At 40.7% G+C, this 27040-nt stretch overlaps 1 protein-coding gene across 6 annotated transcripts in view; it reads right to left on the minus strand.

The window, feature by feature from the left end:
- LOC124166372 (transducin-like enhancer protein 4) overlaps window positions 1-27040 on the minus strand; it is a 531827-nt gene that overhangs the window by 165706 nt on the left and 339081 nt on the right. For all 6 annotated transcript variants that reach the window (XM_046543868.1, XM_046543871.1, XM_046543867.1 and 3 more), the window contains exon 4: window positions 13956-14000. In XM_046543868.1, coding sequence (XP_046399824.1) covers window positions 13956-14000 — 45 coding nt within the window. The remainder of the gene's footprint in view (window positions 1-13955; window positions 14001-27040) is intronic.

Consider the following 27040-nt stretch of genomic DNA (forward strand, 5'->3'; position numbering starts at 1 on the left):
TTCCACCTTAACGATTCATTCCCCTGAATTCCACCTGAGCTACATTTTGCCATTTTTAAGCACTCATCACATTGTCTCACGCTTTGAATATTTGAGGACGAGACTTGGAATATTACATACATTTTCTTTTTAGTAGCATCTATCACTACGTAAGTTTTATACAAAAATCAATCTCCGCCAAACATAAGTTTAACTAACCTTAACTTAAGACAATAATTTTACCGAAGGGTAATGGAATAAAAGCAAGGAGCCACACAAAAATATCTTCCCTATTCATAGGCGTGTTTGAAGTATTCATATTGAGTACCTTGATTGTTAATTCAAATATTTACTTTTAAGTAATATAATTTAAAATTGAAGACAATGTTAATGATAGGACTCTCATAAATATTATAAATAAAGCGCGTTCAAGAGGGCTTATTAACGGTTGACTACACTATTGACAGGAACAAATAAAGAAATTCTCTGGTCGATCTATGGGTGACTCATTTACGGTTTCAGGAGAGCAGCATCATGACGCTACTCTTTGCTATTATTAAACCGTGTCTTTCTTCTTTCGTGGAAGACTCAAGAAGATTCTAACAATAAACTGAATATACATGATGGAAAGAAAACATTTTACTATCCATGACGGAGTAGCATATTTCACGCGTATATTTATAAAAGCTTTTAATTCACAACAACATTCTCAAGTGGACACTTAATGCTTTGCAGGCCCACCGAAAAATTTACTGGTTAAAATGGAACACTCGAGTGGAAAATTTGCTACGTCTTCAACGAATGCCAGCCAGTTCGACCGTATCGGGGCTGAAGCGATACTTCAATGCAATAACCCTACGGAGCATTACATTCAATCAAGCGTGAGCGAGACAAGAAATTGACGGGCCACGCGCATGCCCCCGTGGTGACCTCTCTGTGTGAGTGCTCGAATCACGCTGATTGGATGGGAGGTCGTTGCGAGGCGCAGCGGGATGAATTGAGGGAGCAGGGGATTATTGGAAGGGGGAGGAACAGAGTGTAACATACATATATGGAAGGCATAAAGGATCACCGTCTCGAGCGGCTATTTGCTAATCGCGAAAAAATCCCTAATATGATCCCCTGTTTTATGTACATTTTTATCATACACCACATTTTTTCTTTATCAAGAAAGTTTCTGCTTAAAATTATTTCCATCAGTTAAAAAAAATTTCAACTTCAATATCCCGTTCCGTGTGCGGGAAAACTGGAAAAAAACTATGTATTGCGTTGTTTATACGTTTCTCCCGTCGTCACCAAAACATCTTTAGTTAAAAGAATTCGATCTGAAGGTGCTTCCACAACGGGAGGAAAAACATCGCTTTTAAACCAACTACACCATGATTTCCCGAAAATCGACGGGAAAATTTACAGGAATTTTTTTTTAACTGCACTGAAATTACCAATCATCTTTTTTAAGCAATTTAAATATTGAATAAAATATTAAAATATAAATTATAATGCATTAATTATTATGTTTTAGATAAGATTGTAATCCCTCTCATTTAAAATATTTTTTGCGATTGAATTGTGTTTACTAGTTTTTAAAAACTATCAATTTTTTGAAGAAAAATATTGGCAGCTTTATATGCTCCTCGGAGTAGAAAATTCCACCCCTACCGCGATATCAAACATAGAAAGTGGGCGGGGTGACACTTTTGCTATCCGCCCCGGGCAGCAGAAGACCGCGCTACGCCACTGTAAAAGGGGAGGGGTCCAAGATATACCCTTGGGGGACAACAATCGCGCTCGGAAACGCGAGCGAGGTGAGTTGGGAGCGAGTGGGGATGGGCCCATTGTTGGGCGAAACTGAGGATTTGGGTCGAGAGGGTGGACAATTTGATGAGGGAAGAGGGAAGTGTAAGAGGAGAGAGAGAGATATGAAGAGCACGATAGATGACGTGGGATAAAGGGTTCGTCACGTGACAGAGAGCAGGGACAAGGTTCTCGAATTTAAGCGATAATTCTCGCATGGTGTATGTCGCATGCGATAGGACTTGCTTTTTCTCGAGCGGCGCTCGACATGACAAAAGCTTATTCACACGAAAGGACCGGAAATAGATTCTTGATTTAACGAAATTTTCGTAAGGTGTGGATCACCTGCGATACGACTACTGTATCTTTGCGAGGCGTTTGGAAACAATGCACTCACCATCTTCTCCTGTAATTCGTCACTAGCTTAGTATTAATGCACGAGATAAATTATTTATACTGTCTCACGACAATGTGTGACTACGCATACTATTTATGTTGAACAAAAAAAGATCGCGTGTTGATAATATAGTAATGAAATTTGTGGTCAACAAATCATTATTTACGTAATATTAATACTATGAAGCCTGGAGCTAAAATTAATTCATTTAATTAGTCGAACATGGAGAATTTAACTCGCACAACATATCTGCCATCCACTCATTAAAAATTTGCTAAAACTCGAGACTGTTAGACTGCGGTATCAATGGGCATCGCAAAGATAATTATTACAAAGAAAAACCAGGAAAATATATTTAGGGAAACTTAAAATGAGAGAGAGAAAGCGACGTAGAAGATGGAAGAGAAATACGAATAAGTAAAGGGAAACATATTAGGGGAAGTGAAAAAGATATTAAAAAGAAGGCGAGAGAACAAGAAAAAAAATGAGTGTCGTTGAGAGCATAGCCAGAGGTGGCGTGGGAGGTTCGCGAGAAGTGGAGGAAGACAACAGAAGGGAAAAGAGGACGGTTCATTCCAGCCACCTCGCCAAGGTTCCCAGATGCGTCCCCAGATGTCTCTGCTACGGCGTGCGCGGCCGCTTTTAATTAATACGACTCGTTGTCCCATCCTTCTCCTCCTCGGGGTCTGCTCAGGAATAATGGTTGGTCGAGTCTCGGGGAGAAGATAACACTGGATTCCGCAGCGGTAGGCCCCTGTCTTCTCTGCGTTTTCTCCCTTCTTTTTGTAGGCACCTAGGTACTTCAGTGTGAGTACGATACACCTCGAGGCTAGATTGTATACACACATAAAAGGGGTCAGTATTTGGCGAGCGGAGTAAATGTTTCCCACGGAGTGAAGATAAAACAAGGGCCAGGGGACTAATTCTCTGTAGACAGAGGATGGATAAGTTTTTTTTTATTGTGAAAGACAGTGATGAATTTGGCGTAGCTGTAATTATTGAAAACTGCTTTTTAACCTGACAGCAGTCTATGTTTCATACCAAAGAAAATTTAAAAAGCTTTAAAAATTCTATTTTTCCATTAGAGGGCAAACAAGACACTAAAATTTGTACCAATTCACAGCCTTTAATTCCAAAATAACCCTCGATAATTAATACTGAACGCCGTCATTTAACCAAGACATGTGGATGAAAACTACAAATTGACCGATGGAATGATAAAGTTTCACAAAATCCTACACTGAATAGATTAACGCAGGAAATGCTGTAAGTTAAAAACGGGATATAACATCATTTAGAGATAATGATTGTTCGCAGAGAACGGCAGAATTCCGTTTTGGCTCGGAGTTCGATTGTTTGAAAGCGAGCTGAAGACGAAAGAGGCGCCAACATCGTTCTCTTGACCGCGTGAACAAACACTAAGAGAATGACACAAACACAAATAACAAACAAGGAACGACGCTCTCAGACAGTTGTGTCGTCGGGCGAGAGGACGACAACCGCGAGCGCCACGGACGGACGGCAGGGGAACCACTGCGAGACAAAAGATTACTGCTACTGCATGCGGAGGGGAGATGGCGGGCCGCGCGTCGCTGGAGAGTTGAGTATTGAGTCGACGACAAGTTCTGCGAGGGAGAAGTGGTCTGGGGACAAGGATGGGCCCACGACAGGGAGAGGATGGGGCAGGAAATATAACGCGTTGTCGAGAGGGAGAGAATGTAGGGGGGAAAGGGCTGAATGAAGCGGAAAAGGGCACGGAAGAGAAATGCTGAAGAGCTAAAGCGTGGAGAACGGCTAAGGTTGACTTAAGCCAAGAACTTCTCATATCGACCGTCTCATGATAACGATACTGGAGAATACTAAGCATGAACAACAGGGTAGAGCTTGAAATAGCGCGACAGAGGAAGCATGCACAAAATAAAAAAGAATTAATGGAAGGTTTCTGGAAGCATTAAAAAAGCTGACTATTCCCGAAACTAACCCAAAAAGAGTTGTGAGATCTTCGAAAGTATCTCTCTATGCTGTTGATTTCAAACAGCTTATTTGCATGAATATTTTATTTATTTCTTTATGCTTTCACTGCACGCATGATTTCAGAAAAATTAAAAATTATTTACCGGGACAATTATACCCAATGCAGGAGAATCGAATAACTTTTATGAATTTTAAGTTTTAAGCATGACTTCGCCAAGCTTAAGTATACGAGCATTACTACTCAATTGAGGCATCGAATTTCAAAATATAAAAGAAACATCTTCCTTCAAATTTCTAGGGTAATATATATATTTAGCGCATGATTAATGACGCGAGTATACACCTTTGGAAATTATTATAAACAAACAAAGGAAATTAGGAGTTCTAACAACAAAAATAAATTACTAGAAAAAACCCACGCACATTTAACAAAAACTTTACTCCCTTCTCTCCTCTTCACACACCTACCTTCCTTTCCGCAACAACCCACGACTCCTAACACCACACGTACACCCTTATGTTCCTTCCATCCCGCCACATTCAACATCCCCCAACCCCTTTCACTTCATTCAGTCCTTACCCTTTTCCACGAAAAGGGTAGGACGCCCCAGAGACCCTTCCAGAGATGAGGAGAGGCTTGCTGGGGGGGAGGGGACCAGTTAGTAGGGAAGACTTTCACCCCATCCCGCAAAACTCCTCATCTCGGTCCGAGACTACGTTACGGCGACGACGCTGCTGGCCAAACCCTCTTTAAAAGGGTGTCAGCTGCAGATGCGACCACCACCACCGCCGTGGGAGGAGCGGGCCCATTGTGGGGAGAGGGGAAGATTGAGTGGACAAGAGTGGAAGGGAAGGAGACGAGGAAGGGCGCGGAGGGGCGGGGTGGAAGAGATGAAGATTAAGAGGATGGGCGAGTCGTTCGCCATTCCAAGGGGTCGCTTTGACTCCTCGTGTTCCCTCTCTTCATCACACCCACGGCCCTCACCTCAACGTCAAACCCCCCTCCGAACCCTCCCCACTATCTCTCATGCGTAGCCTCCGAGATCTACAGCCCGGAACACTACATCCCCCGCTTTAATTTCGACGTGACGCTTACGGGAAATGCGCTTCCAAAGGTTTTCTGATGGCGGAGGTCAATGACGTTTGGCTACTAGCACTGCTTTTATGTGTAAACGACTGGTGTCCTAACACCCCCGCGACCACAGACAGCATTACGCAGACGTTGAGCGAATTACGACGGGAGCCGCTTTACACACGGAGGCTGCGCGCTAGGCTTACATTGTTTGAGCAATTGAGAATGGATATCTTTAAGAGCGACACGGAGAACATCATGTTAGAGCCCCACTATACTTCCAGGTCCGACAGAAGCGATAAATGAAGAGAGATATTTTGCAGAACGGATAGATATGGGAATTTCGTTTTTCCCCAGAACCATAAAGGACTTCAATGATAACAAGTCGTAATTTCATTTGAGCATATTCTTTTTATGTGTAAACGGCTGGTGTCCTATCACCCCCCTACCATTACTGTCGTCGCTTCCTTCGAATTCCAATGGCAGAGATTTAGAAGCATAAACAATGATATCCTTTAGCACGGAAATTCATGGGTCACTTTTCTTTCAAATAACAATCGATGCATAGTTGTATACAAGGGAAAAAACAGGCAAATGGCAAATAAAAATTATTTTGATCGATGTGTTTCTTCGTACGACGACGTAAAAATTCCAGCAAATAATATGCATTTGATTATAAACGATAGAATAAATCTTAGTTTATGACTTATCGCTGGCATGATAGCTAAGTTGGGCCGTCAATTTCCAGTAATCAAGTAATCTTCGGATCGAGAACCGGTTGGAGATTTATAATGTTCCCATCGTTTCAGAAACAAACCCGGTTTGACCATTCACTATCATTATGGTTCAGATTTTCTGCATATATTTCAAACTAAACACGCATTTAGCGTAAGTGAAAGTATATAACATGAAATTAAGAAGCAGTTTACAGTCTTATATACGCAGAAATCCGAATGACGAACTAGAGAGCCTTTCCCAGCGAATTTTCCGCTCAAATAAAGATTTTATCAAGCCACAGACAAGTCTCATACATTTTCCACAGAAAAGGACGGAGATCTCTCAATGCTTACGAGCCAAATTTCTCCACACGACCTCCTTATGACGCACACGCCAACATATTATGCCAGATGACGACAACAGAAGTGAAATATCATCCGACCAAATTCGACATAAACCTCGGGCACTCTTTCTTCTGCAACTGAATAGGAGACAACGAAGAATTCATCGGTTGAGATAGCCCTGGCACTTCACTACCGGTTTTTTGGGGGCGTCCCAATGCATACATTCCGTATTTACGACAGTCGCAAGAAATTGAGAGATTTACGCTCGGTCTCGGGCAGTCGGCCAAACCAACGGTCTCGAAAAACGGCAAAGGAGCGGAAGATACGATGCCACTCTCAACCGTCGTTCGGAGCATCAAAGATACTGTATCCCTTCCTATCGACATCAAACATCAACCCTTGGGGGCCTTCCAAATGAAAAAAAAATCCTTTTTATCAAAGCCTGAACAATGCTGAAAAAAATAAATTTCATCTCAACAGGATTCCGTCTTTAACGCAATCCGTTTTAACTCACTTCCTGATTAGCTATCTTGCTGAAATTTTCATGATAACTCTGAACCATATGGCCATGCAATACTCTAAAACTTTTATTATGATTGTAACTGTACCTCGATTTTTAATAACAATAAAAATTTTTGTATGGGATTAGTTCAAAAAATTGCCACCAAAATCCGATGGCAGCAGCACACGAATTAAAATTTAATGAAAGCGAAACATGCGTCTAACGTTTTTCGTAGATGTGAAGCAATTTATTTCGAGACTCTCTCAGGCTCATCGGCTATTGAAGTCTTTTTAGTTCGCGAGAAAAGTTTCTAAAAAAATATTTTTACTCGTATATTGTAACATTATTCATCTCTATTTATAATTTTCAATATTTCCACTACAATGAACACCCAAGGTTGTCTGTGTTCGATGCAAAATACGCGTCTTCCAACCGACTTGTCCAATGGTGGTTACTTCAATGAAATGAAAAACGCGTGAAGATACTTGTTGGATTGTATTAACAAATAGAAATGGTTCACACCACAGAATAGATGCTTCTCGGCTGATGCTACGCCGAACACTGTCCCCCTTATTTGTCTCTGAGCGTGCGGCCCTCACCCAAGGGCTTCCCCCAAGGCCCCACCGAAGGCTTCCACCCCGAGCATCCACTCATACATCCATGATCACAACCTCCACTCACCCCAACCGTACGGTCCAAACAGTCTCCATTGCATGCCAGATAGAAATTGGATGGAGAAATGGACCTTTTCTTTACGACGATAGGCCGATTGATAACGGATTTAGGGGATCGGGTTGGTGTGGTGGCTAGAGTGTTGGCTTCCCACCCGGCGGGCTCGGGTTCAAATCCCGGCAGTGGTAGAGAATTTTCAGAGGCTGACCGATCCCTGCTTGAGTATTGTGTGGAGGACATTTCAAGCGAAACACTCGGATGGGACGTTAAACCGTGGTCCCCTTGGCGCCTTTCGTTAAGAGCAGGCTAATGCCGACGCCGGGTTTCTCTCCACCCTTCCTTCCATACCCTACCCTCATGGCGCAAATGACCTCAGCTGTCGGTCGCCTCCTCCAAATACCTTACCATACCGATAACGGATGGGAACGAAACATTGTATGGCGCGGATAGGCTCACGAGTCAAGAGGGGCCTGCTGCAGCAGCGATGCTATGCGTGTGGTCAATTGTGAGTAAGGGAAAGAGAGGGACCATTCCGAGAAAAAGAGATGACGCAAGGACGGCGCGCGGAGGAATTAGATTGAGAAAAACGACTCGGACGCATGGCTGTGAACCGAGACGGGAGAAGGGCACCTCAACCGCCGATGAGATAATAGGCCAGACCCTTGACTCTTCCCGGCGTTTATTTTTCATTTTTTTTCCACCAACAAATTTTCATCTTTCAAGGCCCGTCAACAAACGGCCAACGACTCCATTGTTCTGAATCGAATGAAATATTAACCGGCTTCCCCAGTGGCCTGAGAGCACACATTTATTTCAGACAAGAACAGAACTAGCTTCATCACAATTTGGATTCTCAGTGATTACATTCTTGCTCCTCCACATCAACACTAGTTCATACTTTCTCACGAACACTACCACCAAACTTGCACGTCTTCCACGATTGTTGGTGGCAAAGAAATTGAATAGTAAATCCTACGGATAAATCAAGGCATTTCAATTCACTTAGTGAAATCATTAAAACCAAGCTCATGAAAAAATGTTCCAAGTCACATCAAAAATGAAAAAGAAATTTTTATTTTGATTATTCATGTCAAAGTAGATGCTCATTCTATAATAACAAGTTATTCTTTATCATATATTTGCTTTTGAAACAAGAAATTGGGTACTTTTTTATCAAAAAGCTACTGATATCATAAATATTATCATTCATAAAACCGAGATACATTTAACAATATGAAATTACATTCTCAATCGACAATAAATCGATAGTTACATAAATAACAATATTTTACGGTAACTTGTCTTACGGCGTAATGTAAATTTTCATAATATTTAAGCGCCCAAAAAAGCTCTCAATTAACCTCTTTTTAACCATTTACCTTTTTTAGCTCAATAAACCATTTTTTATGCAAAGGTTAAGAAGTTAAAATTTGAAGAAAAAAATACACAAAAATGCCACACCACTCCAAGTTTTGATAGCCGCATGACTTCAGAGCCACTTCAACGCTTAAGCTGTATGACTCACACACAGCGGAGCGGGACCACTAATATGCAAAGTGGTCCACTCGAGGCAAATGAATAAACGGCTTGATGGTGGGCTACTCGACTCGAAGAATAAGTCAGCGGCGCCGAATAGTATTCACTTAAGGAAGACGAGAGGTGGAAGATATGCGACAAGATGACTCAACCACGCGAACACATGTCATCGCATCTGCGACAAACTTACTTAAAATGGCACGACGAAATATCAGATCCAACAATAGCACCGATCTCGCATATTATTCCATTTTACAATTCAGGTACTTGCAGATTCAGGTACTTGCAGACTGTCAATACGATAGTAAACATTAAAGTTGCGACATAACGGAGAAAGAACTCTCTTCCAGGCCAAATATGAAGCAATACAAAAATCAATAAATTAAAACATACCACATACGGATTTCTGAAAAATGCCTCATTAAATTCAAGTTGAATTCCTCTTGTTTATATTCATGCGTAGCCTAATTATTATTATTATTATTATTTTACTGATACACATGTAAATGAATGGTTAACTGAGTTTAGAATTGTTTTAAATCACAGTATTATCCTAATGTTTTTTTTTGGAAAAAATATTGTTTTTGACACTATTGTCATAATGAATTATCACCTTAGATTCTTGTAATTAGTCTGTAATATTAAAGGGCGACTTTTTCTTTTGTTGAAAACATTGTTTTGCTGATTTGTTTTCATGCTATTGGTGATCTGCACAGGATTCACTGGTCTGAAATTATATTTATTTATTTCTTTTCTTCTATGAATGTACCAATGCTGAAAATTTAAAAAGTTGTAAGTACATTGATTTTCTCATAGTCCTCGGTGCTCACGAAAATAAACGATTTTTTAAAATTTATTTTTAAAGAGGATGTTTTTCATACGTGAATTCGGAAGCGTTAAAGTAAAAAAAATCGTTTCCGAACAGTTTCGTAGAGGAATTCGTTTTTCCCTCGAACAATGAAGGACTAACACCTGAAGTAAAATATCTCTCAAGGTGCAACCTAAAAATATTTTAGAATTCTCTTGCATCTTATCGGCCGATTCCTCAACACCTCCCGTCAAACCCCCACGGAAACGACCTAAAAGGCACTAAGCAGAAGTAGATTTCTACTTTCAAACGTTAAGTAAAGTCTCCACTGCTACAAATTAACTGTTAGCGTAACATCAAATTTGGTCAAATATACTCATCACTTACTGGGTAAAATGCAGCAATTTGTTTTTCACGTAAATCCCTAATTCCTCGGACATAACTGATAAAAGGCAATAGTTTGCAAAGAGAGGACTAACACCCTGATACGACGAGAGTATATACGATCGTGAACAGCACACGGAAAACAAAAACACATCGATCAGCGTCCGTAGAAATGATTCAGTGAGTGAGAGAAGAGAGAGGGAGAGAGACCGAACGAAAGTGCGAAACCACACACACATATTGATAAAAACATTACGATGCAAAACAAAATTTTAAAAAATCCGAATTCCCTTTAGCGGGGGGAGGGGAAGGTAGGAAACAAGGGGAGCAAAAAAACAAACGCGAAACGCCTGAGCGAGGGGCGGGACTTGGGCGAGAGTAGGGGTGTGTCCAAAAAGCTGTAAACCGAAATAAACTCCGTGGACCGGTTTCATTATCGATGCCTCAATTACCCGTCGATCCCCGCCTACTGCCCGCCCTCTGGATGAAAATGTAAAAAATAAAATCTTCCCGACGCAGCCACCCACCGCCAACCAACAAAGTGAATGCTACTCCCACTCTTGAACACCACTCGAGGGGTCTCCACAGTGTGACTTCGAAAACATATACTTCACCCCGATTTTTCGTGATGTTTGCTTAAAAGTAGTAATTTCGTTGACGACATTCTGAAAGAGAAAAAAAATTACGTTCGAGAAGAGTAAAACTATTCTTTAAAAGTCAATAAGTGCACTTGTAGTTACATTGACGTTATCCGATGCATGGCAGCCGAATGCTTGGTTATAATAATTTAACTACCTGTAATCACAAGATGGATTGAATAACAACTCATAAAAGTTGATTTCTGACATGCTTTAGTAAAGTGGGAAAACTCTACACAGGCAATCCCAGTTTAGGAAAATGATTTTTACGCAAAATTTCGCACTTAACATGGACTTGGGGGGTCACTCCATAAAAGTGCGCTGCTAGCTAGTCGGTGGACTTTGCCTACTGCAGTTTTTAAAAAATACCAGTGTTTCATATTCTTCGTAACTCTTAAATATCACCGACTTCAGAGCTGTCATTATGTTTGCTGAAAAGTAAAACGAGAGTACTTTTGAAGAAGGTAAATAAATGCATAATTATTCAAGCTGTATGAGCCAAATGCAGCCAGTCCACATAAGTTGTGTTTAGTGTTTACAGCAAGAATATAAACAATGTGAAGCGTAGACAATTTTGTATTGAATTCGTAAAATGATGATTAAATTTTTTGTGCACTAATCGTGCTAATATGTTATATACTGCGATCAATCAAAATCGGATAATGTGTTCATCCGATTTTTATTGATCGGAACGTCGTACAAGCCTCTATAAAACAGACCATCCACTGCAACTAAACCCATGCGTGGCATAGGGGGGGCAGAGAGGCAAGACCCCCTCATTTCCCACCAGCCCTGCCTCCCAACCATGTCCCACCCCCTCGCCCCTGGAGGCCCCCGCATTTATAGCCTCAATCCAATTACGTGGATATTGCCATAATGGGTACCTTCCTCCTTGGGAGGATCGGAGGGTGGGTGGGCGGAGAGGAAGGAGGGGAGACGGGGGAAAGGGAAGGGGGGGTCGCCCGGGAAACGACGTGGGAGCGGCCTGCATTCCGCCGAACCATCCCACATACAAAGGGATGGAGTGCTTTAGGAAGATGGACCGAAAAACGACGTGCACGTCATTTTCGCGACAATTTTGAAATATTCAATTATAATTTTGCCTTATCAACAAGCAGTCAAAAATTTAGACTTATTAAAAGCCTTTTTTTTGAAAAGGTATTTGAAAATCCGCTTCTTTATATTAGGCTAAATGACGATATTGTCTAGTATTTCATTATAATTATAAAAATATGAATTATACACTTTTTAATGGGATATTTGGATATAAATTAGTGAACAAAGAACGATTATAACCATTTTACGAATTTCATAGAAAACTGTGAACTCGTGGAATTGTGTATATTACCACTAAAAAGTATACACTGCCTTAGATCAAAATAATTACCACATCTCGAGGGTTCCTAAACAGGGGATAGGCTAAGTTAACAATACACTTGTGGTGCAAGTAGTACGTTCACTCTTTTTAGTAGCAAGTCCACTTAGAATTAACGATAATAAATGTCGGTACACTAATAAAAGTACGTAGTACTTTGAGAATTTTCGAAGCATTACTCATGGTGATAATATAATGACGTAGAGCCATTCAATTTCAATGAAATAACCAGGATTATCCGAGAGAATGGTTTCTCATTTTTACGTTGCGCCGGTATGCATCAGAAGAAAGGAAATTCTGTAATGGCTTATCATATTTGCTCGGAAGATTATGTTCTCGGTTGACGACAAAAGGCAGTTGGGCGCAATTACCTGCACGCTGGGCAAACAAACTGCGAGACAAGGCCGGCCGACAAGACAGACGATAAGTATGGGTACTCGTGAATGGCTATAGGACGTAAAGCTCGGTAGAAACTGACAAAACGCACTTGACATTGCTCGCATTCTCGATATGGACACGAGCCTTTATCAACGCACCTTAAAATTTAACAACGATCGCCAACCGATGATTTATGAGACAAGAAAAAAACAGGAGAGGAGCATTACAGTAGAGAGATATACGATGAAATACCTGAAGAGGGAGGCAAGTTAGATTGGGTCATTTGATCAAATATACCACACACACTTTTCAACCACCAATACCAGAGTACACAATCTCTTCTCCAGCCCGGAGATAACGGCCCACAATCAAACACACAGCAATAAACTCCATAAAAGCGAATAAACACACAAGCTTATTCCCCCCCGACCCCTAAAGTAAGTATGTTTGACTTGGCAGCGCCTGTGCATCTGTTTCACCGATTCCGTGTTCACAAGACATATTCACCCACCTTATCTCCCCATTTTAGTGAAGGGGGAGAAGTCAGGGAACTGACTGTTTGCCCCGTGATGTAATCTTTCGACGTCGAAACCCTTCTAACTACCTCTCTCTCTCTTCCCACTGCTATATCGCGAAGCACCGGCGAGCAAATAATCCGCATGAGAGCGAAGTACACTGCGAGTCGATGGCTGTTTGTGACAACTCCTGCACACACTAAACGGGAGATGTCACGCTATCAATAAGTCGAGTTGGCACTCTAATACGAGTAAAACACACCTAATACCCTCCCACAAATACGTTAAAGTGTCAGCATTGGCTTCACCTTGCAGTAGACCTCGGTTTAACGAGGAGAATAGGGACAAGCAGGATAGAACATAATGAAGGATGATTCCATTAGGTACCATGAAAACGAAGTCGCCCTCAAAATAAAACATCGCCTCTACCCTAACAACCGCAGTGATTTTTAAGGGCCGCCCGATCATCTCCAAGAAAATGATCCAGGGTATACGTTAAAAACTTTTCTAAAATAGACTGAAATTTGTCAGTCTGTATCAGAAAACAGTTGTCAGTACTGTAGCCTGAAAAAAATTCCCAGCTCAATTGATATTGGACAATCACTGTGTAGGCAGAAATGATGTTGAAAACTAGAATGGCCATTAACCGGGTTGAACAAATGTTCCAGAAAAAATACGAAATAATCACGTTGCCAAAGTTGGAATAAAGATTTATGTGGCTCACACGTGTTAATCGCATCAAAAATTCTCGATTCACCCTAAGAGATCGGTCCACGTCATGACAAATACACATTACACTGCACTTATAAAAAACTGAAATTCAAAAAAATATTACTAAAAATAAGGAATAAAATTCTTCTCAAAGCTTACCTGTTTGTGCATCTCCACGTTGAGCCCGTAAGACATTTCGTAGTACTGAGAAAAGAAATTAAAAGAAATTATTAGATATGCAGTTTCCCAATATATATTTTCTAGAGTAACATTTTGTCAAGATTTTGAATTTTTGAACATACAAATGGGAGAGCAACCCATTCAATTGATTTTTAAGTTATCTGTAACAATAATTCGGATTCCCTTTTCCATATATTATTAAATAGTGGCCTTATAAGAATTTTAATTGCAAAGGCATTGAGTAGCATAAGCAGTGAAAATGCAAATATGAAAGTTCTGTAAAAGTGCTCATTGTTACATTACTAAAATTTTATTACGTGAAAAGCTACTCAATGTTTTTTAAAACAGAAAAATTAAATGAATTCAGAAGTATTAAAAAATATGTTTTTAAATCAATAACTTAAGACCACTAATAAAGAAAAATATTTTTTAAATGCTTGAAGAGCGACCGCCAAATATAGCAAAAATTACTTTTTTTCTAAATACTTGCGTTCAGTCGTATTTAAATTAACTTGTCAAGGCAACCCAAAACATGCAAGCACAACTAGGTGACGAGGCGACAACAATCACCCCACCAAATACAGTAGCGACATGCATCCCTCTCTCCCACGTCTGCTCCCGACATGCACCGCGACAGGCAGAGAGAGAGAAGTAAGGCGATCATCGCACACCCGCCGAGTTATTGCGCGGACGCGATAAAGCCATTCCGGCGACAGGGGCGACCACAAGTACAACGCATTTCAGCAGGCACACACTGTACGCACACACATTCAACCATCCGAGCAGCGCATGCAGACACGGTCACTGAAAAGATCTCTCGTGCCGGTCACAAAAAAAAAGGCGAGCGATTCCGTGCTTTTAGCAATGGAGATATGCCGAACATGCCTAGGAGCAAGGCAGGCAAAAGGGATTAGGGGACTGGGTGGGGAATACTGGATGGGTTTTCATTGATTTTCATGCTAAGGTGCACACATGCAAATTGAGGGCAAACAGCGGAGGATAAAATGGCCAGAGCGATCAAAGGATATCACTGCTATTGAATGCAAGGGCATAGGAGGTAGGGGGGAAGATGAAAAAAAAGCTACACGCTTGAAATATTACTTTTTTACTACTCCCTCCATCCCAACAAAAGTGGCACCGGTCACTAAGGCGGTGTAGGTAAAAAAATAATAATAAAAAATAATTAAATTTTTTTTTGGGGCGAAGGTATAAAAATTATGATGGAAAAGAATTAAAACGAATGGAAAGGGTTGGACGAGGTGAGCGCGACGAATTTAAAAAAAAAACATCACTCCTGATCAATCTGCGTCGCAGGGATTTCAATAAATGAGCTACTTTCGAATTCATTTATCTGACGCGCCCGGCATTAAAAATATGATTAAACCGGGGAGTGGCATGCATTGAATATATACGAATCACATGAATAGGTATTTAGATTTTTTTCCCTCGTCGCGGGCAGATGAGCCCTCATCGAGATTTGGACCGCATTAACCGACACGCCCTTTCACGAAAATCCACGGGATATAATTCGCGAATAAAAAAGTTGATTTTCATTCCATGGTTATTATTAATCGAAAAAAAAAATCCGGCTGGGGCCCATCAGGATGACAATATGCATGAAAGAAAAGTTTAATCTTCCAACAACCTGCCGCTACGATATTCATTTCTCGTTTTACCTGGTGTATGTAGGATTTAAGCGGCGCTTTCCCGTAACCATGTATTTTAAATACCAAATTCACAAAAAAGTCGTAAATTGTGGCCTGCCTATTTGGATCTCGTATTCCTGATAACACTACGCACCTACTCCTCTGCTACCTACTCTTCAGTTCATCAGAGAATTTTATCGACATAGTATCTCTAAGCCGTTGCCTATTTCGATTTTGTAATAAAAATGCGAAGTATTACATTTGTTTGACTCGTCATTGGTGTGAAATTCTTCCATTAAAAGACGCCGCAAACGATTTCCAACAAGCTTTAGTGATAGATACGGGTCTCATATCGAGCTTTTAAAGCCTTTGTTGACCTAAAGGCATTGTTCTCGACTGAGATTATCAGTAAGGTTACGTTGAGCCCCATGATAGATTGTCATTGGGAATGGCAACAACGAATAAATGGGGTAATCGGAGCCAAATATTTTATAGCATCATGAAAAACTCTGCAAAATATAAAACTTCCTGATTTATTTACTTAAACTGTGCGTTTCAACGGAATAACGTTAATATCCGGTACAACCAGGACGAAAATGAGTCCTGCAATATAGCGCAATGCTTAATTTATTTCTTTTCTCTTGATTTAAAAACTAAAAATGCTTTCGATTATCGCTTCCTTGAAGATAATTCTTTTCTTCTCCGACGTTTGAATGTCAAAAGAAAACATTGGATGAAGAGACTGTCGATCGCCTTCGTGAATTCTGTTTCCTATGACCAAACAAGTTGATAGAGAGACAGCTTAGCAGGAGCACGCTGGCTTGAGAAGGGCGATGATGGCTTAATGGAGTTCCAATTGGTAGCAGGGAGGAAGCACCCTCTGCAAACCCGTCCGCCAAACACAAAGACAATCCAACACGTGTTCGACCCAATGCGTCGCGACGTTCGGACCGCCCTGTTTCGTATGAAAGTATTGGAGTCACTTTTGAGCACGTGGAGAGCACGAGCGGCGTGATGGACCAGCGAGACGCAACCCGGCCCCCATCACTGTGATCGTGCAGCTGTTGGTCAGGGCAGGGGGGGATCTCAGGACGCCCGTGACGAGCGTGATTGGTCCGGTTAGCGAGGAAGGGCGGATGGGGAAAGATACGAAGACGAAGGTGGGACCACGCAAGAGTAAGTATTTGGATACCTAGCCCCTGATACGCCGATTGCGGGAAAGGAAAAATTAGATGCGAGGCTATTCCTCACTCTAGCATACAGGAAAGAGTAATCTTTTCCAGCAATGCACACATTTTCACGCGGAACAAATGAATATACTCCACACTAAATCTGTACAGAAAATAACCTCGATTTCGACCACTGAAGAGCCATTTCCTCAGTAAATATTGGCCAGAAAATGGCACTGAGTTGCCGAAATCCGGTTCGGTATTTATTTTGTGAGTGTACGATAATAAGTGCTTGTTTCAACATGAATCTACCACGCTTCAATTAAAGACGCCAAAAGTTATTTCCTAAAGACATAAATAAAGGAGCAAAAATCTGGTCAGTACTTTCACAAACGCTAAACCTAAAAAAAAACAATACTATAAGCATATGTTTCAGTTATCACAATGGCCTTTTTGAACGATAGATGTGGAGAGTATATTATTGCAAAATTATTTACAGAAATTATTATGCAACACTTTTCAAATCTCCTATTTTTCTTAGAACTTCCCCATTAGTCACAAGATTTATATATTTCATCTTCACCATTCTACCATCGCACCGCAAATCGGAAGCTTCCCAGATTGAGGCATCTACTGCAGTTATCATCCATGCCTCACAAAAGTAGTGAAGCACAAATAAGTACAAATATATTGTATGTATCATTCACCCGCGCAAATCCCCACTTGCAATTGATAGATAGCACTCACTACAAAAGCAACTAACGAGTAGGTACTTCTCATCGCTTCCGAAAAAATGAAAAAAAAAAGTCCACGGTCAACTTCTGAGGCCACACAAAAAAATGTATCAAGCACACATGCATCGGACTGCATCGAGAAAAAATAATTCTGCTAGACCCAACGTAGCCAATCCGTGGACTCCGGGAGCCATTTCATTTGAACTAGTTAGTACGGTTGGACGGTGTTACGATTAAAAATAAAAATTGCGGGCTATTTTTCTCGCCTTTCTGCCTCCGTCCCACGCATTTATTCGTTCAGAGCGAAGGGTTACGGAGAGCAGCGGCAAGCGACATTCCCACAGAGAAAAAGAGAGGGCACAAATTAATCCCTGCGTCGAAACTTTCAAACGTTGGACAAACTGGCGCCTGTGGATTCCGCATCTGCGGCGGCAAGCATGTGCACATTCATATGTACATGAATACTTGGACTTGAGGAGGGATGAGTAGGAGCTATGGGATTTAGGGAATTAAAAAAAATATTTTAAGGGGCGATCTGCTCGAATAGGAAAGGGTTTAATAGAATGCAAGTGACAAATAGCGTAGGATGGGTTTTTTCGATTGTCCACTAGATCGAAAAGGTCAATTATTTCTCAGGCCACCAAAGATGAGCTGACGTTTTCTGTGGCAGGCATTAGTAGCTCTTCCCGAAAGCAATGACCACTGATTGTGGTTCATTTCCATTTATAATTATCGACGAGTATTCGATTGAAAATGACTGACCGAATTTCGATGATGGCCAATCAATGAAATACATCAACAATCAATGTCGACGACAAAATGGTCAAAAATTTTCAATTTACGATTGAATTATATTGTCGATACTTATCGACGGTTGATAGTTTCGATACACCGTCGAAGAAAAAAAAATTACAAGAGAAAATTGATGGCTAAAAAGAAAAAACCCTTGATAATTGGCAACCATCAACCACATTCAATTTATCGATGCCTAAAATAGAAAGCACAGAGAGATTATTTTTGTCCATACAGTACTAGAGGCGATGGCAAAAGTCGCCCATTCAACTACCGTTACGCAACGTAACGAAGCGTCAAGGCGCAAATCCAAACACTTCAACATCACGCTCCACACCTTACAGCCCAGACACGACAACCACGACCGAAAAACTAAGCACAATTTTTCGCATACACATTGTAGTTGATTTCAGACATTTACGACAGAGCAAGTTTCGATACACATTATCCAATCGATACACAAAAAATTACTTGTTAGAGAAAATTGATTGTAAAAAAATGGACAACAGTCCTCGAGTGACATTACCTAACTCGAGTTTTCGATGCTCACAATCGATATCGAATAAAATAGCGTCTGATTTCAAACGATGTACAAAAAAATTATCTACAAAAGAAAATTGATTACAAGAAAATCCTTAACAGTTTCCAACCATCGTCATTACAACTTGAATTTTCGATGCTCACCATCGAAATCTAATGAAATAGCCACTGATTTGGAGTTCGAGAGCCGATAGCAAGAATCACCCAAGCAACGCGAGGGGATGGGGTAGGTTTATGGCGAGGCGTCAGCGCTCAAAACACTACGTTCTCCAACCCTCCCACCGCGGACCGACAATACCAACACGACAACCACCCACTCCGCGGCGACAGAAACCACCCACCCCCACCGCCCCCAGCATCCCCACGCTTCCGGTCAAACGCTCCACACCCCCTCCCTCACCCCCATACCCGCCTCCACGCGAACCAATCACTCCCTGTTATGGAGGCCAATAAGCCAGACTGTGAACAGCGTGATAGCCGCCTCCCACCGGGGTCGCACTCCCTAACTCACTGTATATAGCGGGGGCAGTCGCATTGAAACGTGCTTCTCCATGTGTTTCCACGTGTGTGTGTCGGTGAGTCTCTCTCGCTTGTTTGTGTATTGGTGGGTGAACGCGCTAAAGGGGATTTAAACCAAGCAACTCCTCGCCGATTGGCATTATGAATACATCGCTTTTTCCCCCTCCCTCTTTCCCAAATGTTTGTCCGCCACTTTTTTTCCTCACGCACACATACAAACATACCCCACACGTTTTTATTAATTTTTTTTAACCCTCCCATCGCTAACAAGCGTAAATCATTCATACGAACACAAATATGGAGATAAATTCTTCTTTTTTTTTATTATTAAAGCCTCCATACATCCCATCCGCGACCGACGATGCATAATTCTTTCCATGTTTCTCTCTCTCTTTTTTATTAAATTTTTTTTATCATTGGTCGATAAGTCAATATTTAAAAGCGACCCAGCGGTGGTTCTGCAGCGTGTATGTGTATGTATGTTTCTATTTATTCGTTCATTTGTTTATTTTTTTGTGTCACGATCCGTCTGGATTAAATTTGTCGCCAAGACATTTTTATGGAAGAGCACGGACGGACATATATCACGGCGGATTAAGTTAATTTCAATTTTTCAAGCCAGGGTTCACATATTTTTTTCTGTTTGTTTTTCGAAGCGTCGAGAATCGTTTCCCTTATGACACGGGAGGGAATGTGATCGCAGTAATAGGGAATCGACAGCTTTTTTTTCGGGAGGAATGACGGCTAGCGTCCAGGGACGTGGAGTTGATTGCGTCCAAAGAGATACGAGCCAATTAGATAATCCGGCCGCCCAGAACATCCACCCCAATGAGAACATATGAGTAGACGCGAGAGAAAACACATAAATGGGATTATGAAATGATCCCAAGCCCTATTGAGAAATACAGCCGACGTTAGAAAATACAAACAACTCAATACAAAGGAATAATGATAATAATATGGTTTATTGTTCTTGGGTATAGTCCATTTTGAGCGCATTGGGGTTTTACCGTATAATACATCTCATAATGCACAAATTAAAGAATTAAAAATGATAAATATAAGGATGAGCGGATACATTACAATGCAAATATAAAAAAACAGAAGAAGTAACAAAAAAGTAGATATAGTACAAAAAAGACCACCTTATTCCGCATACCTTTTAGCAACAAATAATACATTTCCTAATCGTTCTGAGTTAGTCAAATGACTGATAAACTCAAAGTTAAAAAATCGGATGACTGAAACCGAGTAACTAACTTAAATTCCTGGTCACGGTAAAATCTTTTCGTTTCATTACGCTACATGCCTCGTCAAGCACTAAGCGAGATAAAAAATTTACTTCAACGAGTTTCCTCCATCGTTTTATTTATTGAAGATAACGCTGCCCTCTGCTTTTGGTTAAGCAAAGCACCTGAGCGCTCTTGAATATACTTAATCCAAGGGGCTCACGGCTGGAATGATGGGCACGGGAAATAATTTAATTTGCCATAAACGTATCGCTACGTAAATTTGCTGGCCAAAGTGCCAATCGATTTAGCTCCACTGAACCTAATGATTCTAACAAAACTTTTACAAGTAACACAGCGAATTAAACTGGCGAACTAAGAGACCCTGCGGCCATTCTTATCCTTGCTTTATTGAGGTATTAACCTTCAGGAGCACCACATTGCAACAGAACGAAAAACTTGATAAAATAATCAAATTTTAATAAAGGGTAACACAGCTACCTCTAAGTTTCAAGATGATAGCGTCTAAAGTCGAAAATTATCAATAATTACGAAAAAAATACCAGTCGAGGAGGAGTGCTGCTTCCTCTTAAATTCGTATCCGATGCTATATGCTTGTGACATGCGTGTTTTCTTTCAGGTGTCGCATACTAAGTTACACTACTTATGGATTTTCTTTCCCATTTGCTGTCCTCCCTTTAATACTACTGCCGTGAATCCCAATATCTCACCCCGAACTTTCGATACCATGAAAGTGTATTTATTTAAGTAACTCTTCCCATGGAAACTTTTGAAAATTCAGGAAGTCGACATGGTGACGGCTTTCGTAGAACCGGGCTGGAAAGAAGGATGTTTATCCTGTGGTGTCAATGTTTTTAATTCAGAGTGGGGACGGTGCTTATTTGCGTTAGTCTTCGTACAGGAGGTTTACAAAGAACTTCGTGCTGGCCAACAAAAACGACATTTCGTATGATGAGAGAATAAAACGAGAGAAACTCCCTTAGTCGTCCGAGTTCGACTTACTTCAACGACAAACACCCACTCACCCAATCTTTTGCACTCGACACGAAGAAATAACTCGCACAAGCGGTTCTTGGACAAGGGACTGCTCGCGGGACAAGCTGCAAACAGCGAGAAGATCGGAGTAACTAAGGCATCCGTTGTCATAAATAATCCGTTTCGTGAGTACGTGCGTCATCTAAAAGGGTTGACAACACACACTATTTTCCAAGCTTTTTGAGTCGACTCACTCGAAGACAACGAATACCAAATAAAAACACTTACGACTCTGAATAAAAAAACATTGACACCGCAGGATAAATATCCTTCTTTACTCCAAAGTTCTACGAAAGCCAACACCATGACACGCCTTACTACATTTTCACGCGTTTCCATTGGTAGGAATGACAAAGAAATACATGGAGAGGGCAAAGGAGCTTGTCATAGTGGGTTTGACGACAAAATCTAGAGTACAGTCAGAAAATAGGAAATATCGTACATGAACGACGATTCTCAATAAGAAAATTGACAAAAAACCAAGACGCAAAAAAATAACATCACCGCTTATGTACACCGATTGAGTATCACCATGCACCATCCTATATCATATAATGTAAAAATGATCCAAGAAATAGATACATTATCATAGGGACATATATTTGAAGCATTGATGGTTTAAGGCTAGGTTTCAAAACCTCTTCTATTACGGAGACCATTTTAACAATCCCTAAAAGTTGAGGCCTCAGAAACCTTAACCAGAATAAGCCCTGAAATACGCAATCTTAACTAGGATGGATATTGGATTTACTTCACTGCAATTAACTATTACATCGTTATGAGGTAAATTCATCACATTTAAAACAAAATATATATTCATTAAGTGCGTATTAGTCGATTCTGAATTTCATGACAAACGTTACGGTAAATTTCATGAAACAAAAATTTAGTGAGGCATCCCAAATTTGACTGAAAATCATATCTTACGGTTTTATAGATAAATCGGGCCTATACATCGAACATAATACCAATGAAGCGATGTATCCATCTCCACTTCTGACATTAAAATAGCTTAGAATAAGCCACTACACTAAAAAAACGATAAATTCAATTTAAAAAATGCTATAATCAATAGTGAAAAGTATGAAGACCTATTGATCGGGCAACAGCAGAGTAGGACTCGATGAGCGAAGATTGCTATTGCGAACGAAGCTTCAGCTTTGTTTTTTTCCATTTTTTCTTTTTGACGCGACTTAAAGTTGAGTTCCTGGTTGCGAGCGCAGACTTGAGCTTTCTCGCACGGTTAATCCGGTGCGCTTGTATATATCCAAACGCACTTGTCGGACCCCACTCCAATTGAACACGCCCTCTTTCCCGGCAAGCACCGCGAGGCGATGATGACGAGGACCGCGTGTATACACGACGGGGCTCACGCCCACCGCCATTACAGCGATGTTCTCTTGTTTTTATTACGCCACCTTACGCCTTTCTTTCCTGACACACCTCCCACTCACACAGATTGAGAAAGAAATATGTAGACTACTTTGAAAATTACCCCCTCACGAGATCGATCAGCGAAAATCGTTCTATAATTCGATTAATTGAAGGCATCATCGATACTCAGGTCTATCGACACTCCGATTTCAGATTTCTATGCGTACTCCTCAAAGCCAGCTTCTTGGTACCGATTTGATTTTCTCTCACAAGCATTAATCGTGTAATGCATTTACTCAAGATTAGTCAGCTGTAAGGAAATCAAGATTTTTGTACAAAAAGGTTGGTCAAAGAACAGAGCCCTGCGCTACACGGCTTCTATAAAGAATAATAATTACCCACGAGCGCAAATTGACTACAAAGAACAAGCCGCTATCGAAGAATATCATAAAATATATCAACTACAATAATGTAAACATACGAACGTCTGAAACTAAAACAGACAATAAATTATTTGCCGGTTTTCACGCTTAATGACCTTGTTTTCACGATCGCTTCATGAGCATACTTCTCAGTTTGAAATGCTTCACAGAAACAAAGAATTGAACGTATATGTTCTCATAATATTTGCTGCGATGCTATCCGAAGGTGTAATTAGCAATTACCAACATATATTTATAGCACTAAATCCTCTCTTTTTGACGCTTACTTCAAATTTTCATTTTGATCTGACTTAGCCGAATCGCGATAAGGCCTCGCGGATCGAGGGGGATCGAACGGAAATCCGCTTTGAAGAAGTAGGTGGCCAACAATACGAGCAGTTCTGGAACCCATGTGGGGTGAGGTGAACTTGCCTTACAGGGGAGTGGGATGGTATTTGATTGGTGGGGGAGGAGGGAGGAAAAATTGAAGATCGGAAAGCGTTCGGAGCGTCCGCGTCTACTCGGCCAGTCCCCCGAGGCGAGTAATTTTCCGAGAGGAAGCGTGATGAATGTAATAAATTCCACCCGCATTAACCTTCCACGGAGCGGAATGAGGGCGATAAATTACCTCCGCATCACTTTTTCACTCAAGGGCGAAATATCAAGCGATACGGACGCAAATCAAAGGCTGTTAATACCCGATGGAAGGCGTAAAACCGTGACATGACGTAAGAGGCATAGCCGGGCGTACTACATCATACTATTAATCGAATTCATCGTCGAGATTTTTGGCCATCTATGATGCGACGCGCAATAAAGTGTCAGCCAATACCAACTATTTTTAAATTCCAGGCAGTAGTAGCAGTCCCCGTCGAATATCAGGATTAGTTTACTCTCGCGATAATAAGGATGATATTACTATAACTAATGGTTTATTGACCCTCTCAGTGCCACCCATTTGGAGTGACAAATGCTGTAAATATTTAAATAAAATGTATCACCTACGGGAAAAACTATTATTATTATGGTTTTTGGTATGTCAACAAGCTATTTTTATTTTAATGCTACGATAGTGATTTGTAACTAAAAAATTAATCTTGATTTTTTACTCGAGATTTTAGTCGTTGCATAATTATTCATTTGGACAACTACCTATCTCAAAGCTGATATTTCGGTTGGTGGAACTTTTCGGTGAGGAACACATGGCCAACGGCACAACGAGGATTAGATAGTTTTCTGGTGGAATACTGTGGTAGGTCCTGAGCACAAATAATTACGGTCGATATTTACAAATGCTATAAAACTGACATCAAAGAAAAACATTTAGCCGCTAAAATGGACGATCTACGATAAAACATCGCAAAAAGATGCCTGAAAAAAATCTAAGAGTCGGTTGAACTTACCAAAAAGCTTCACCTACCAGAGGTTACGAAAGTCAAAAAATGCAGGGATTCGCCAAATAAGACCCAGTATGAAGTGTTCCATTTATGTAATCACAGCTATCAACAGTTATATCTCTTTGACCCATTAAAAATGTAAAACTCTTGTGGCCCATAAAGGGCACAGCCGAATAAGAGGGTGAAAAGTCCCCCCTCCGGGATTTTTTCCGTACTTGGGGTATGCGATTTGGGATCAAATAGGACAAACCTCCCCACATTTCCAGCCCGCTAGAGGCCCACCAAGGCCGGCTAGATCGACAATACGATTTTCACTCTTTTTTTAATATCTCGGTCAAGAAGGCATATTTTGTAATGCGGTTTGCGGCATTTGAAACCTTATTTAATGGAGCAGATTTCCGATTGTTTTCAAGAACTTTGAGCGGGACAATAAGATATGGCGTCGATTTGAAAATTTCTAACGCATGTTTTTATAAAATATGTTTGAGAGGGCCAAAAAGAAAAACCGTTTTCTGGAGGCGTTTTTTAATACCTTTCGGCTGGCGTATCCGGCTACGCCCTTTAGGATTCATCTTGCATCCTCACAGTGTTCGATCACTTTTAGCAGCTGAAGTTATTGGTAAGAATAATGTATACATTGAATAATTCGAAGTTTGAGTTGAATTTCAATTTAAAGGCACCTCAGTAAAATCCAAATTTAACTGGACGAGTTAGCGTGGGAATATTGCAGCTGATAACATTTATCCTTTCCACGGCACAATCTATCCAAATTGCCTTCGTTAAAGGCTATTGTGCTCCGTAGTGGGACAAATTAACCAATCTCTGCGCGACCGGAGGTATAATTATTCCACAATTATTACTCGCGCCATAATTATTGCTATATCCACAGAATACACAGGAAGAGCAACATTACACCTAATTACGTAAACCACTCGTTTATCTGCTGAGTGTTCTCAAATGAGGGTAACATTTTCCACCAGTCACAAGTAGTTAGTTAGGTCACTATTAAATAGCTTTTTTTTACTACCACGAATTTATGAAGGGGAAAATGAACACCTCATGAACTTCGCCACAAGAATGAAACAGGCTAATCTAAATGTAAGACGATATTCGAAACTAAAATTTCGCTGATTGAAAATATAACCATTTCCTAACATTGAGGCTTTACATTCCTGCCTAATAAAAACGAAAACAGCCGTACTGGGTAGGTAGTTACTTACTTACATAAATCGTGAATTGTTGACGTAGGTTTCTCGCAAACATGGATGAGAAAGCAAGTCGTAAGACGGAGTTTGCTTGACATTTTTCATCACTGGTACGATTTTAGCGTTTATATTCAAATGATCAACAAGTTAAGATGGAAGGAAAAAACATCTTACGATGAACTCGAAATGGAGGGTGTAAACGGCACTACTGCACTGAAGAAAAAATAATGCCTTTTGAAAATACTCTAAAAAAATATGGTTACCAGTACATAATAAGAATACACATTTCCTCTTTTGTATTGCCGTCACACAGTGACCATGTCGAACTCATTATGACATTACGAGCCCTCGGTGACCGGAACTAGTTCAGCGTCATCAGTTGCGCAAATCGTTCTTCCAGCGTGGGTTTTGCCTGAGATTAAAGCCGGCCGAAGCTGATAAAGCGGCGATAATACGGTACGAATGAAATACCAACCCTATCAGAATTTTGCGAGGGCCACCCAACTCACTATGAATTCTCAGAATAACATTTATGCCAACCTGCCTGTCTGTCAACGCTACTAATATGTGGAATACTGATAATTCTTCGCACGCATCCCCATACTATCGCTGGAATATATAATCGGATATTATTTGTGACGTCTAATTGTACGCTTTTACGTTTCTCGTCTGATTCTTACATATGCTCCAGGTATTTATTTAACAGACATGGATGAAAACCGAGTGCAACTTCTAATGCTCAAGCTCATTTTAATATGATAGATTCCTCTCTGGTCCAGTTACTGCCTTACTTCCGCCTGGTTACATGGAAATGTATGCATCACACTAAAATAACCTAGGATATTTGGATGTGACCGAGGGCCCACGGTCTCTGAATAATGTGTCGTGACAAAACATGTATCAGTAATGAATTTGGCTTCAGCACTAATCCACCGAGATAAAAACTTGTAAAGAGTTAAAAGCTACACCTGAAGTGAAACA

The sequence above is a fragment of the Ischnura elegans genome, chromosome 10 (assembly GCF_921293095.1).
Source record: "Ischnura elegans chromosome 10, ioIscEleg1.1, whole genome shotgun sequence".
Taxonomy (NCBI): domain Eukaryota; kingdom Metazoa; phylum Arthropoda; class Insecta; order Odonata; family Coenagrionidae; genus Ischnura; species Ischnura elegans.